The following is a 15390-nucleotide window of genomic DNA, read 5'->3' as shown; positions in this document are numbered from 1 at the left end:
TCCTGAAAACCTCTGGTCATCTCTATCTGTGCCTACCTTGGTACCGGCTAAAGCTGTACGTAACCTGGGAGTTATGCTTGATGCCACTTTAACTCTGGAAATGCACGTCAATAAGGTGGTAGGGACTTGTTTTTCTCTGATTAGAGCTCTGAGGAAAATTTTTCCACTACTACCTGAGGCGGCGAGAGCACTGGTCACTGGCGGTATTATCCTCAGTAGACTAGATTACTGTAATGCTCTACTGCTGGATGCCCCTAAATTTTTGACTGAACGTCTCCAGAGAGTTCAGACCATGGCGGCCAAATTGGCACTGACGAAACCACGTCGGTCATCTGGTTCGTTAGCTCTTGCTGAGCTTCACTGGTTACCGCTAACGCAGAGGATTCAATTTAAATCCCTCTGCTTGGTCTTCAAGGCCCTGCATGGACAAGGTCCTATACCCCTCCAAGACATTTTTACGTGGTATGTACCTACCAGGTGTCTTCGTTCTGCCAGTGCCTACCTGGTAAAAGTTCCAAAGGTTCGGAAAGTTAAGTCAGGAGGCAGAGCCTTCAGCTTTGCTGCAGCTAAGCTTTGGAATGGCCTCCCCCTAGAACTCAGACAGTCGCACGACCTCCTGCAGTTCAGGAAGAAACTTAAGACATGGCTGTTCCCTAGAGTCTAATCTTCCTGGCACTATTTGCTCTTCTCCGCTTCTACCTAGCCACATATTTCTGTATCATGTACTGTAGCGCCTAGATACCCGTTGGGTGATTGTTGCGCTCTATAAATACTCTATACAATACTATACAATTGCGGTCCCATCAAGCATATAACTGCCTCCAGACCGCTGAACCACCTCCGCCGTTGCAGCGGTCCAACTGCCCCAGTTGTAATAAGGCGATTGTGAATCCACCACCACTGCGCCCTCAGGAGTCTGACGGTAACTTTTTAAGTTGCTGGAAATCATCCTCCTGGCAACTGCTAGAGCTCAGAACTATCAATAAAGCTTTTCTGAGACTAGGTCACACATGACAGGGGGAAGGATCTGAACCAGTCACTTCAGCAAGGGTTCTAGCGTAGTATAGACCTTTCCACTCCCTCTGGTCAGAATTTTCTTCCACTGAGGAACAGTCTGAACTGAAAGCTCCATACGCGAACAGGTAAGTGAGGCTGGGGCCTGGTTTGGGGGTAGTCTTTAGGGGTGGGGCGGATTTAGGGCTCAGGGTAGTTTTAAAGACTGTGGCCAGGTTTGGGGGGTTTGACAGTTTTAGCATTCTGTGTGGGGGGTTAAGGGTAATCTTTTTAAAGGAGGGACAGGGTTTTAGGGCTCAGTGTGGGGGGAGGGGTTGGGATAGTTTTAAGAGCAGGGTCGGTTTTAGGGCTCAGTGTGGGGAAGGCCGAGGTAGGGGAATAGGATTTTAGGGCTTGGGGTGGGGAGTGGGGGTTGGGTTAGTGGTAATTTACCACACATATCCCTTTAGCAAGCATGCCTTTACAACAAAATTTGTGGTGAAGGAATGCATGATAAAGAAATGCATGGTTAAGACGCATTTGTTGTTGGGACCGCGTTGTAGAGGCACGTGTGGTTCAGCCATGCGTACTTCTGTCATACAACCGTTCACTGCTACAATGGCAACCTGAAGACATGGCTTTCAATTCACTTATGTGAGTGGTGTACATGTACTCTGCAGCCGACATGGGGCATCCAGTGTTTTTACGCAACTGGTGCTATCCCACACTGTTGTGCCATTGGCCCACCTAAAAGTTAGATAGGCCCAATGGGTAGTCTTTCAACATGTTTAGAGGTCCATTCGTGCACAGCAAACTGTTCAGCAGCTTCCTAGTGACCAGAGACAGAATGGCATCACATACATGGGAGAAAAACAAGTGGAACATGCAAAAGGTGGCACTTTCCCAGAACTACTTACAAGTGAATCTGAATTGAGATGTCTTTGGGACATTGGAATATGGAATGGAAGCAGTTACAGATAAATTTACTGTGTATTTGGTAACCATCCTTTTCCCCTTCTTTCAACTGAACTAACATTTTTAGGAACATATGCATAATCAATTTACTCTTTTTCCTTGAAAAATTGTTTTTTTTTCTTAATAATGGTTTCACAATACGCTTTTTCCAATTTTACCCTCAAAATTCTATAATATTGACTAATACATAATCTGTTTGCACAATCAGGTATCACACAAGCATCGGAAGTGGTGCATATGCCTTTATGCAGCAGTACAAGGGTTGATTGGTGTGGACCAGACACCCTGAAGAAATAAATCCGTGCATTTAAAAAAGTTATTCTACACCTGATGATTTTATGGTGAATTTGGCGTTTTTAATAGTGACTTCGTTCATGGACTACTTGTGATCATGGGCCTAATAGTTCATATGAGTATACAATATGTAAGCATTTGCACGTATCACAAGGGACCTGTGTATTTGCTCGTATTACTATTAACCCTGTGACTATTGACGAGAATTTGCATATTTGTGTTTTAGGCGAGAAACCAACGCAATCAAATGAAACATTTGTCGCAATAGAAGTAAAGTCTGCTCCAGATTCGAAACGCTGGAATGCCACTATCTCAAAACACTGTGGCAAAGAGGTACTGTGTTGGCTATTTGCACTTCTTCTTCCGTAAAAATTATAAAGGCATAATACTTTGTTACTTTATATGGAGCATTCATGCTAATAAAGTCATGATAAATAACAAAAATAAATTCCATAAATCCACTTCAAATGTGTCAAATGTGGCAAAGGTGGGGACAAATGGCACTGTCAGTGTTAACTTTTAGGTGTGAAAGTTGAAAACAAGCACTGGCAAAGCCAATAGGTTTCACCTATGCGAGATCTGTTGGCTTTCTCAATGTTTTTTACATGTTGTACAGCAGCGCGAGTAACGTAAAAAAGAAAAAAAGCACAGTGACACAATGATGTGGCCAGCATTGACCATGTCATAATGCTTTTTTTCCCTTTAAGCCATGTTGCACAGAATATGCTTAAAAACAGTGCAGGGGTGCTGGGGGAGCTAAACAACACGTGGGAGGAGGGTGTGTGTGAAACAATGGAAAGCGGCATAATGGTGTAACCGCAGGCCTTCATAATGCATTTCTAGCAGAAGTACATATTTATTTTTTTCAGTTTTATGTGGCGCAAACTCAACCCACAGTTACTGGAGTGCTTACATGAGCCCCAGTTACATGAGAAAATAACACACTCAGGGGCAGATTTATAATAACTGGCGCATCCCTGCATATCCGCAGGGATGCGCCAGTTATTATGCGCCACAGCTGCGCCACCATGGATGCGCCGCATTTATAATGCGGCGCACCATGGGGCAAAAACGGCACAGATGCGTGACGCATCTGTGCCGTAAAAGTGGCGCATTGCTGGAGTTGCGTCGCAAGCGTGACGCAGCTCCAGCAATGCTCTGGGGGGCCCTATCTTTACAATGCTGCGTCAATCCTTACGCCTGCTTCAAGCAGGCGCAGGGTTTTGACGCAGCATGGGCCTAAAAGTGACTGAGTGAAATCTTGGAGATTTCACTCAGCCACTTTTAGGAGGCGTTCCTGCGCCGGAACGCCCCCACCTGCCCTGGAACGCCTACATGTGGCGCAGGGCTTTACAACGTGACGCATCTCCCAGATGCGTCACGTTGTAAATACCCCGCACCATGCGCAGGATTTGCGCCGCTGCTGCGTCACAAAAGTGACGCAACGGCGGCGCAAAAGTGGCGCAAGTGCAACATAAATCTGCCCCTCAATTTTTTTGTAGACACGGGGAAACTAATCGATAAGCCCACAATAACAGGCAGTGGATCCGACGCCGAGACTAGAACCTCAATGCCCAGCTCCAAAGTCAGCAGCTCTGGGCGTTATTCCATATCCTCTCATTCCTTGGGCTATTGTTCATTCAAGAGCAACCTCCACTGCATTTGTAGATAGAGTGCAAAACATAATGGACCACACAAAAAGTTGATTCTCCCATTCACTGAAAAACTCATTCACGTGCCAGCTCGCCCAAGCGTGGAGTAAGTAAACATACAGTGTAGCAGAGGGAAACTCTGCTGACAAGATCTTGCCATGGAGCTGTGCCTTCCCGTCACAGCAGAGTGGTCGTGAAACTTCTCATGCACTCTAGAGTGGATTAATGCATGGATGCAATTAACAGTGGATGGTTAAACAAACAGAATTTTCTAAAGGAAACACAATGACGCTGCCGAGAGGGATTTTTGGGAGACATCTAATGATTCTGAAAAATGTTGGGGACCAGACTTAAGTATTTGCTAAGTGGGTGGACTGGAAATGGAAGGTCCGGATAGAGAACACAACCCAGAGTGGGAGGAGGGTGGAGGTGAAGGAGAAGGACTGCAGAGACATGCACTCTAGGTGTGCATGTCGAAAAGTGAAAAAAACAAGTACCTGGAGGAGACTGCAGCCAGAGGAAGGACACTAGTCACAGGAAGTTGTACTTGATCCAGGCTCCATAGCAGGGACCCACACGAAGCCCCACCAGGAAGCAGGAGGGGAGGAGGCGCTGATCATTAGGGAGCAAGGGAACAAGGGTGAGGTTGCAGCCAACCAATGGTAAGTAAAGGTAAGTAATGGGTGGGCTCTAAGCCTGTTTTCACCTTTTTTATTTTTATTAAAAAGAGGTGTCTCAAGCAGAGTGTGCGTGCTGTGCAGGCGAAACCTAAAAATGCAATAAACTACATTGGAAAAATGAAAATGACTGAATGAGTCTTACATTTTGTATTGTGAGCCACACAAGGCCCCAAAAAGTGTAAAGTGGATCTTTTCTTTAATAGCTCACTTGTAGTATCATAATGTTATCTCAGTTGTAAACATTAACATATTTCTTTCACCATAAGTGTTCGTTGTTGTTTTAGTTCACCACCTCCATTCTGGAAACTGTCCAGCAGATGGCGCTATCAAACAACGAAAATCTTTCTAATAGAAAATAAAGAAAAACACGAAAAGTGGAAAGTAGGAGTACGGGCAAAGCCTAGGGTGTCTACTCAAACGTATAAACTTAAAGTCCCTCTTAAAGACTATACCATATTCAAATATTGATCGGGAATTTTTCTCTATTATTGGTTATAATAAATAAATCATCAGGTCAGAGCCCTATATCTCGTGGATTATTGAGTCTACCAGTAGTGCAAAATTCCTTTAAAAGTACACCCTTTGTTCACGGTACTTCACTTTCCTTAACAAACTGTCAGCGCTGGGTATGCACAAGCCCTTCCTCAATAAGCATAAAACATAACAGGGGCACGAGTGTTCCTATGTACTACCTGTGCTGCTGTTTCCCGGCTGTGAATGGGAAAATAATATATGGGATAAAGTAATTCTGCTGTACATTATGTATTCCACGGAGTTGTGCCCACACCTAATTTTCAGCCTGTAAATTAGACTCTGGTCGCCATGCCACTGGAGTCAAGCTATCTTAGCTGATGAAGGGTGATACCCCGAAACAGTTTCCTAGGATGCTTGGTTCCGGTCCGAGGAGGACCTGGCCTGGCAGTTCGGGCTGGACCGTTCCCATTGGGTACAGGGTCAAGACTGAATTGCATATGACTGGTCCAAACTAAAATGGCGTGGTGAGCAAAAAAAGATAGATTTAGGCCCAGATCTCTGTGCTGGGGGGTCAGTGTTTGACATTGTTCAGCATTCCGTCCATCAATTGTTCTTTTTGCATTCGTATCCCTATATGGCATGGGTATGTCCATACTTGGGTCCCGTTCTCGCCTTGCCTCTGGAGACAAGCTATCCTGGCTGATGAGGGGTAATAACCATAAACCGGTCCTAGGATGCTTGTTTCCAGACTGGAAGGATCTGGCCTGGCAGTTTGGGCTGTACTGTTCCCATGAAGAGCAGGGTCTAGACTGATTTGCATATGGATGGTTCCAAACCGGCATGGTGAGCAAAAAAAATATGGATTTAGACCCAGATCTCTGTACTTGGGGTGAATGTTTGACATTGTTCAGCATTCCATCCTTCAACTGTTCTTTTTGCATTTGTCACCCTAAGTGGGAGTGGTATGCCCGGACGTGGGTCCTTTGCTCACTATGCACTGGAGTCAAGCTTTCCAGACTGGTGAGGGGGTGATACCCTGAAACTGGCCCTAGGATGCTTGTTTTCGGTCCAGGGAGGACCTAGTCTGGCAGATCAGGTTGTACTGTTCCCATGGGGTGCAGGGTCATGACTGATTAGCATATGACTGGATCCAAACTGAAATGGTGTGGTGAGCAAAAAAATAATGGATTTTGGCCCAGATCTTTGTACTGGGGGTAAATGTTTGAAATTGTTCAGCATTCTGCCCATCAATTGTGCTTTTTGCAAAAAAAAAATGTAAGCATTTCGTTCAGTTAGGAAGTGCTAAAGTCATTAAAACCTATAGTCATGGTCCACGTGGCTTTATGAAATAACACAGTGCTTTTCTAGCAGATGATGCAATGTGAGGGCGTGTTGTTCATGAGAAGCCCTCATGTTTACGATATGTTGAGAGCCTTTGGTTGCTGCAAAATGAGGGGGGGCTTTTGTACTTGCACCTGAGTCAGGCTGTTTCAAAGGCCCTCGTATTTCTTTGTGGCATTTTTTTTAATTTTGCAAGCCTTGCCTCAGGGCATTAGAGTGTTTCACAACAGAAAAGGTTTATATTTCATGTTTTATTTTATTTATTTATTGTGTAGAGTTTTATATAGCGCGAACTAGACCCAAGAAATCGGGTATCAGAGCGCTTTACATGAGCACCAGTTTCAATACAGATGAACCCATTCATTTTTGTTAGGCACGGGGAGATTAAGTGATTTGTCCAGAATCACAGGATGTGGAGCATCATTGCCAAGAGTGGGCACAAGTAATTTCAGTGATTTGCCCAGATTCATAGGATGTTGAACAATGGGCAGGACTTGAACCCTGTTCTCCACATCCCAATGCCAGATCAGTAAGTCTAGCCACACCAGGCCACATCTTTGTCTATGTGATACAAGGCATCTGTAGGGTTTAATTTATGAGGAAGTGCCATCAGCATTACATTACGTTGCATAACTTGTTTACAGTATACATACAAGGCTGTGAGGAAGGCTTCCAGCCACAGGTAGCAAGCAGCATTGCAATGGACACAAAACCAGGACGTGGCCCATTCATCACTCCCTTGATACCCTAAATCAGCACTCCCACATGCCAAGGGAAAGGCAGAGTAGGACTTCCAGCCTCCCACAGAAATGTTCCACTTTACGACCATTTTACTTTTTTATGGTTCTCAAAATGCCCTGGGTAGATTTTAGAGAGAAGCTTAAAGTAAGAGTTTTGAGAAATGGGGGTAGGTGTTTGCTGAACAGGTCCCAGCTGGCAGCCATTGTGGTGCGTAATTGTTGCCACTCACAGATTCACAGTCAAACACAGCTTCTGAAGGTAGTGCCCTACTTACCTTATCAGAGTCAGCACCAATGCCACAATTCAATAACTCAACTAGAAGGGAGGTAGAACAGATTTTGTGAGTGCCGTACCATTCTCGGTATAAGGATGAGACTAATCCTCACACGGAAACCTCGGTGGGTGCTCTCCAGCCTCCCACCTCAGCACCAAGAGATGATGAAGCCTGTGGGGAGAAGCAAACAGAGATCAGTGAAGACATCTTCTCCTTCAGGGCTGGCAGTGGATCCACATCCAGAGCTGAGGGCACCCTGCGTAAATTCAGCCATGAAGGACAAAATCAGCTCCAGATGCTTGTTTGTCTTATGCCCTCTAGGTCCTGCAGATCCCCCAGGCCAGCCAGCATCTCCCACGGTGCTATGATCCCTGCCTCATACATAGCAGAAGTCTGCAGTGCGCGGGGGCCACCCTAGCCCTGGACATAGGGGGCACCATGGAGGCTACTGCAGGCAGGAGGCGGCTCGCTGGGCCATGGATGACCCAACTTCACTTCAGGAACCATGTGCTGCAGGAACAACCATGCTCCTCTAATCTGCAATCAAAAACAAGCCAGATCTATCTGACAAAGAAGTCCAAAACAAGAACACATCATACCAAAGGAAGCACAAGGTATGCCTGAATCCATGTCCCCGCATGTGACAGATGCTAAGTGCAATCAGCATTGTGTTAGGAGTAGGGGTGGGCACCTGGATACTCTGCCATGCTTTGTATGGTGGGTATTATGCTGAACTCCATGCTCCAAGCGGAGTGCAGATTGGCAAAACTCTGCAAACCCTACTAGCGGAGCAGACTTGACCATCCACCCCTAATCTTGCCACTCAGTGATGACTTGTAATATCCATTTAAAGTAAAGCAGAAGGAATTGTATTCTTGATAATGCATGGTCACACAATTAACCTTTCCACAAATGCTGAAATCCTTGCTTTTTCATTTGAAAAAGAACGTATGGTTGCGTAATGAGTTTAATATAAATCAGATTTAAAAAATGGTGCCACTCAGAATGGGTAGAAACAAGCACAAAGAGTCTATAGTTCCCCAAAATGAACTATTGGTGCAAAAAAAATATACATGTTGCCATAAATATCTCCTTTTAACTGATCCCTGCTTATTTTAGAAAAACAGATCATTAGAACGAAAAAGAAGGTATTAAAACTGCAGGTGTAGGTATGATCTGTACAAAAGGGGGTGGTGATGGACGGAGCATCAGAACCAATCAAACACTCACACCCAGTCAACAGATCTGGGTTTGATCCTTCACCGTTCTTTAGCCCACTCTGCCACCCCAGTTCAGACATGGCCATATGCAAATCAGTCTGACCCTATGCCTCATGGGAACAGTCCAGCCCGAAATGCCAAGCCATGAATTCCCTGGACCGGAAACAAGCTTCCTAGGACCGGTTTCTGGCATTTCAGCCGTCTTCAGCCAGGCTTGCTTGAATCCAGAGGCAAAGTGAGCAAGGGACTCACGTCTGAGCATACCCTGCCAACTTATGGCGAACAAAGCGGTACAAAAGGGGGTGGTGATGGACGGAGCATCAGAACCAATCAAACACTCACACCCAGTCAACAGATCTGGGTTTGATCCTTCACCGTTCTTTAGCCCACTCTGCCACCCCAGTTCAGACATGGCCATATGCAAATCAGTCTGACCCTGTGCCTCATGGGAACAGTCCAGCCCGAAATGCCAAGCCATGACTTCCCTGGACCGGAAACAAGCTTCCTAGGACTGGTTTCTGGCATTTCAGCCATCTTCAGCCAGGCTTGCTTGAATCCAGTGGCAAAGTGAGAAGGGACTCACGTCTGAGCATACCCTGCCAACTTATGGCAAACAAAGTGGTACAAAAGGGGGTGGTGATGGACGGAGCATCAGAACCAATCAAACACTCACACCCAGTCAACAGATCTGGGTTTGATCCTTCATGATCTGTGGCATGCATTTTACCTTGGCTGCTGCCACTGGATGCAGGAATTGTGAGGACACAACTGAAGTGTAATAAAATAACTTATTACAGCTATGTTATTGTGTTATTTCAGGGGACTAGAGATATCCCAACTAGCCAATAAAAAAGTTTTTGTTAGTAGTTGTTGGGCCCAAACATGGGGGATGAGGCCTTGAACTCTTGATTTCCCTGGTCCAAGCTTATTATCGTCTCTCAATAACTGGGCCAAGTACTACCGCTTCAGCACTTGACTCTTGGTGGCATCAAGGTGAAGCCATCCAAGGTTTCTTGGGGGCAGGTAGGTACAATGTTTACATAGGCTCAAGACTCAAAGCATGCTCAGTGACTGCACTAAATGAATGTCCAGCCCAATACTTACTTTTTTGAAAAAAGGTAGTAGTTCTATATGAACACAAAATGAAATACAGGACACAACAAATGTACACATTCCTCATTAGGCCAGCACTCTAGCATTGTCTGGACAAGATCCTGAGTCCAACTCCCTAAGTGACCACCTATGGTTATTTCCCATTTATAGTGAGTCAACATTCATGCTCCAGCATTGGCATAATAAGGGTTTGATAGCCCCAGAAACCCAAGCCGTCACCCCTTGTATGACAGACACAGTGCATGCTCCTTCCAAATCCTAAAATATAGTTTGGAGAATTTTGAATCCGCTGTTTATTTTTTCCACAGATGTTTGTCTTTTTGAAATGAGCACCTAGGTTTTAAACATTTACCCAATTTTAACCTTTTAAATATGAATTTAGGGGTTAAAGGGAGGCAAAGCATCAGGAAAGAATGATAACTGACCTTAGTCTGAGAGTCTAGGCTGTACTGGCAGACATCAACATAAACTACCAGTCTAAGGAAATGCCTCCTTTTGTATGATCACCCCAACGTTTTTGGACTGATGTTGCTGGTTTTTCGACTCTGATAGTGCACTGAGGCCTGCTAACCAGACCTCAGTGACTATGCCCTCACCCTTAAACATGAATGTCGAATTGGCTATTTCCCAATTGGCTTAGCCTACTTACATGTAAGCCCCTAGTAAATGCTACCCATGGCAAGTAAGTGTTGTTGCATTGGTTGGACAAGTTCAACCTGATCCTTATTAACCAGACAGGCTTCAGAAAAGGGATTGGAACAACCACAAACATTCTAACTCTCTCTCTAATAGCAGAAAAATGCAAGCGGAAAAAAAATACATTCCTGCTTTATAGAGCTAAAAGCAGCCTTTGACAGCGTGGATCGTCACTGCTTGTGGAAAAGATTTAGAGCCTGGAACATCCCCAAAAGAATACTATAAGGAATAATGTTATTTTACTCCCAAACCTAGATAAGAATAAAGCTGGGTGGCGGCTCCAGAATATCAAGAACGCTGAATAGAAACAAGGGCTTGAAACAAGGATGTGTGTTGGCGCCATACCTTTTCAATCTGTTTATGTCTGACTTGGCTCAACAGCTTAACAAGATCAACTCCCATCCGCCGCGGCTGGGAAAGCCTTCTTTATCGCATCTCTCATATGCAGACAACGAGGTTCTAATGAGCTTAACTAAGGTTGGCCTCAGAAGGTCACTCATTGAAATGATGGAATATATACTGGCTAACAATCTAGAAATCAATACATCTAAAACCAAAACAATGCTCATTAGTAATCACCCTAGCATCCAGCAGAATATCTGGTTAGATGGTAAACCGCTGGAGGAAGTAGCCAGCTACAAATACCTGGGGATTTACATCAACAACAGATTAAATCACAGAGATCAGATAAACTATATGTCACAGAAAAAACTGAATGGCCCATCTATCAAACCATTACTCACTGTGGTAGTGGCAAAAATGCTGCCGATATGTTACGTTAGCATTGCTTTACAAGTCAAATATTCAGCACTTTTCAATAAGCTGCTAGTTACAACCTACAAAACGGTCTTTCAGCTTCCTCAGACAGCAACACTGGCACAGGTACGACTGGAAATCGGGCTTATCAATTAAATAATAGGGAGAATGTACACCACAATAAAGCATTGGTATCGATTGAAACAACATTTTGCTTGTTTCACACTCAATAAGGCTTTTTGGACAGAACTTGATAATGACAAATTATCAGCATACAATCAATATCTCTATAAAGCATTAACAACCACATGCACTATTGAGCTATGGAAAAATAATCTACCTTTTACAACCTTTCAACAAGTCATAAATAAAGCTGCAAAATGTCACTCCTTGTTGCTTGACAAAAACACCTTTAGCCACAGATGGAATCACTTTCCATCAGTAGCGGTGCCTGTCCGTGCGAGCAGGCCCGTCTACGGTTGGTCAACGTTCTAGTTCTTTTGGCTTTCAAACACATATAAAACACGCTGGCGCGAGCACAGCATATGAGATGCTGACGCTGTGGCTGGTGTGTTAACTTTGTAATTTCAGCGGGTTGCGAGAGGCCTTTGTGGGGATTGGGGTTTTAATTCTGGATGTTTTTAAAACTGTTTTATTTTATGCACTCTCTCCCATTGTAAATAACTGGATCACTCTCCATCAGTAGCGGTGCCCGTCCGCGCAAGCGGGCCTGTCTATGGTTGGTCAGCATTCTAGTTCTTTTGGCCTTCAAACACATATAACGCATGCTGGCGTCATGCGTTATATGTGTTTGAAGGCCAAAGGCAAGCCCGTCTGCGCCCTTCAGTGCCCGGAACGTGTCCGTGGCCAGGACCTGTGGTCAGGCTGGCTCTATACGCTATACCTCTCAGATGCTGTTTAAGCTCCGGACACAACCTCGTGGGGACTGCGCCCTGTTCAATCTTCATGATGAGGTGGGTTTGCTCCTGTGTACACACTGCCATTTTTTGGTGGTTAGGAACACCAATAGTAACAGTGGGAGCCACGGAGGCACTGCCTGCCTTACTGATTGTGGTAGCAAAGAGAGTCTCCGTACCCCGGTTATTCCCCGTACTGGCGGTGTACCAGTTCCGACCAGGACAGTGGAGCGGGCCTCACTAAAGATGTTCAAGGGCATTCTTTTAAATGTACGCTCGGTGGTAAAACACAAAGTCGAGCTCGAAATTTTTCTAAGTGCACATAACCCTGACATGGTCTTCTTAACTGAGACCTGGGCGGAGGCAGCATCCGCCCCAGACTGGAATGCCGCTTTGCCCTCAGGCTATGCAGTTCTGACTCTTGATCGAACGGTTAGTAGAGGCGGGGGCATCGCCATTGTCTATAATCAAACTTTTAAAGTCCAGATGAGGACTGTGACAGATCTCCATGCTGAAGCAATTTAATTTTGCATTAAGCTCAAGGACGTAACGATATTTCAAGGCCTGCTGGTTTATCGACCGCCTGGCCCTAGAGCTGCCTTTCCATTGGCCCTCATGTCCTATATGGAATCTTGAATGAATTTAGATTCCTATTCTATTCTTGGCGATTTCAACTTTCATCTGGAATCAAGTATTTGCCCAGACACGAACAGACTCCTAGATGTTATGGCAGCATTTGGCCTACATCAGTTAGTGTCCGATCCCACACATGAAGGAGGCCATATTCTTGATGGGCTGTTCTCTAATTAACCAGATGTCACCTACTGTAGGGCTGATGCGCTTCCTTGGACCGACCACAAAGCAGTATTCTTTGAAGTCAGGGCCAGGCTGGCCAGCACGGGTACCTCTCATAAACCTGTTAAAGTCATGTTCCGGCAGTGGACTAGGATCACCAGTACTGGCCCACCCCCCTCCTATTTTAGACTGAGATAATGATGTGGCAGCAGCCCAGTTTAATGATTTGGTCTCGGTAGCGGTCAACTGTGTTGCCCTCGCAAAGACGGCCACACTCAACAGGCGCCCGGCCGGAGCCCCGTGGTACAGCCCTGGACTTAAACAACTAAAAGTTCAATGCAGACGGTATGAGCGTCTGTGGAGAGTGGATTACAGCAGGGTCAGTAAAGACCTTTATGACATCGCCCTTAATAAATACAAAGAGGCCATTCTTCTAGCCAAGACAACATACTTCACAGGGAAAATTCAGGCCGCTGGCAATTCTGCCAAAGAACTTTTTAAATCTGTGTCCCTTCTGTCCAAACCTCAGCAGGGCAGTTTGTTCCGCCCTGACCAGGACTTCTGTAACCAGCTGGCAACTTTCTTCTATGACAAAGTCCAGACAATATATGATGACCTGCCCAACCTCTCAACCCCACTCTCTGGTCAAGCTCTACCTCAACCTTCTTGGCCTTCCGAGATTAGGCAGGGCGGTTTCACGTGTTTTGGGTCACTATCTGTCGAGGCTGTAACAGACATGTTAAAAACCACCAAATCAGGGTCAGTTCTCGATCCTTGTCCCCCGTCGGTCATGCATCTGGTTGCGGACAAGATTAGTCCGACCCTCATGCTTTTAATAAATCAAGCATTGGTGTCAGAGACTTACCCTATTGCTTGGAAGACTGCTAGCGTCAGACCAATCTTGAAGAAAGCTTCGCTTGATCCCACTGATTTTAAAAACTACCGACCAATCTCTGGTCTGCCTCTGGTCGCTAAGATCATGGAAAAACATATGAATGCTATGCTAACTGAATATCTGGACTGTAATAATTTGCTCGATTTGTCTCAGCATGGCTTTCATTCGAAACACTCCACTGAGTCTGCTCTGATTGCTGCAGCGGAGGGAATTCGGGCGGCAGTCGACGGGGGTGGGAGGGCTATTCTAGTCCTCCTAGACCTGTCGGCTGCTTTCGACACCGTCAATCATACGGTCTTAGTGCAACGACTAAAGGAGGTAGGCATTAGTCAGCGAGCTCTGGCCCTTCTTTCTTCTTTTCTGCAGGATCGACAGAAATCACTGAACTGGGAGGGTTTAACATCAGACAATTTCAATCTGCCCTGTGGTGTTCCACAGGGCTCAGCCTTATGCCCTACCCTGTTCAATCTCTATGTGAGGCCGCTGGCTACTGTTGTCAGGAAGCATGGCTTTGCTTTTGTGTCCTACGCGGACGACTCGCAATTGGTCATCTCGCTATCTGACACTCCAGTACTAACAGCGGTAGGCTTTCATGCTTGTCTTAAGGACATCATGGCTTGGATGACGCAAAGTTTCCTAAAAATCAACACAGAGAAGACAGAAGGCATGGAATTTGGGAACGGACCAGCAATTTGGAACAACCTTTGGTGGCCGTTAGAGACAGGAGTCTGTCCTCTCCCTGTGGAAAAGGTCAGAAATCTTGGCGTGATTTTTGACAACAAAATGAATATGTCAGCTCATGTGAACAGCATAACCTCTGCCTGTTTTTTTCTGCTTAAAACCCTCCATAACATTTTTCCTTTTATTCCCAAGTCACTCCAGAAGACGGTAATGGCCGCTCTTTTCATGTCAAGACTCGATTACTGTAACTCGATGTTCTTGGGCATTGATAAGTTCCAGATTAGTAAAATCCAATCTTTGCAGAACGCTGCTGTTCGTGTTCTTTTACAACTTCCGAAGGGCCATCCCACCTCCTCTGCAAGAAGATCATTACACTGGCTCCCTGTTCAACAGAGAATTGAGTTTAAGGCACTTTGCCTGGTGCACAAGGCACACTATGGTGGTGGTTCCACATACTGTCAGAATCTATTCAGACTTTACGTCCCCCGATGAGACCTACGATCGGCCAATCTTGGCCTTATCTGCACCTCTAGATACAGACGTGCTAGATGGGGTGGCCATTCATTCTCCACCTGTGCAACCCAGCTATGGAACAAGCTCCCTGTCACCCTACGCCTTCAGCCAGACCTCCTTTCTTTTAGGAAAGCTCTGAAGTCCAGGCTGTTCAATGTCCAGTAGTCACCTACCTCCATCTTTGTCGTCTCTCTCACACTTCAGCGCCAAGACGCCACTGGCATTCGAGCGCTTAACAAGCTTCTTTATACTTTATACTTATACAAATCACACGCCTGGATGGTGATTAAAAACTATAAAACCCTTATACCAGCATTTTACTTAAATCTCACATTTTCGGTACATCTAAAAAAACAACTGATGGCACTCGGAAAGTTACC

The 15390-nt window shown here is 45.4% G+C and overlaps 1 protein-coding gene across 1 annotated transcript in view; it reads left to right on the top strand.

The window, feature by feature from the left end:
* The window catches only part of TGM4 (transglutaminase 4), a 185259-nt gene that overhangs the window by 50730 nt on the left and 119139 nt on the right, over positions 1 to 15390 (top strand). Inside the window, exon 3 of the mRNA XM_085631544.1 lies at positions 2489 to 2595. Within this exon, the coding sequence (XP_085487670.1) occupies positions 2489 to 2595 (107 nt within the window). The remainder of the gene's footprint in view (positions 1 to 2488; positions 2596 to 15390) is intronic.

This window comes from Triturus cristatus, chromosome 10 (genome assembly GCF_964204655.1).
Source record: "Triturus cristatus chromosome 10, aTriCri1.1, whole genome shotgun sequence".
Classification (NCBI taxonomy): Eukaryota; Metazoa; Chordata; class Amphibia; order Caudata; family Salamandridae; genus Triturus; species Triturus cristatus.
Note: the sequence above shows the minus strand (reverse complement) of the source record. Positions and strands in the feature narration are given on the sequence as shown.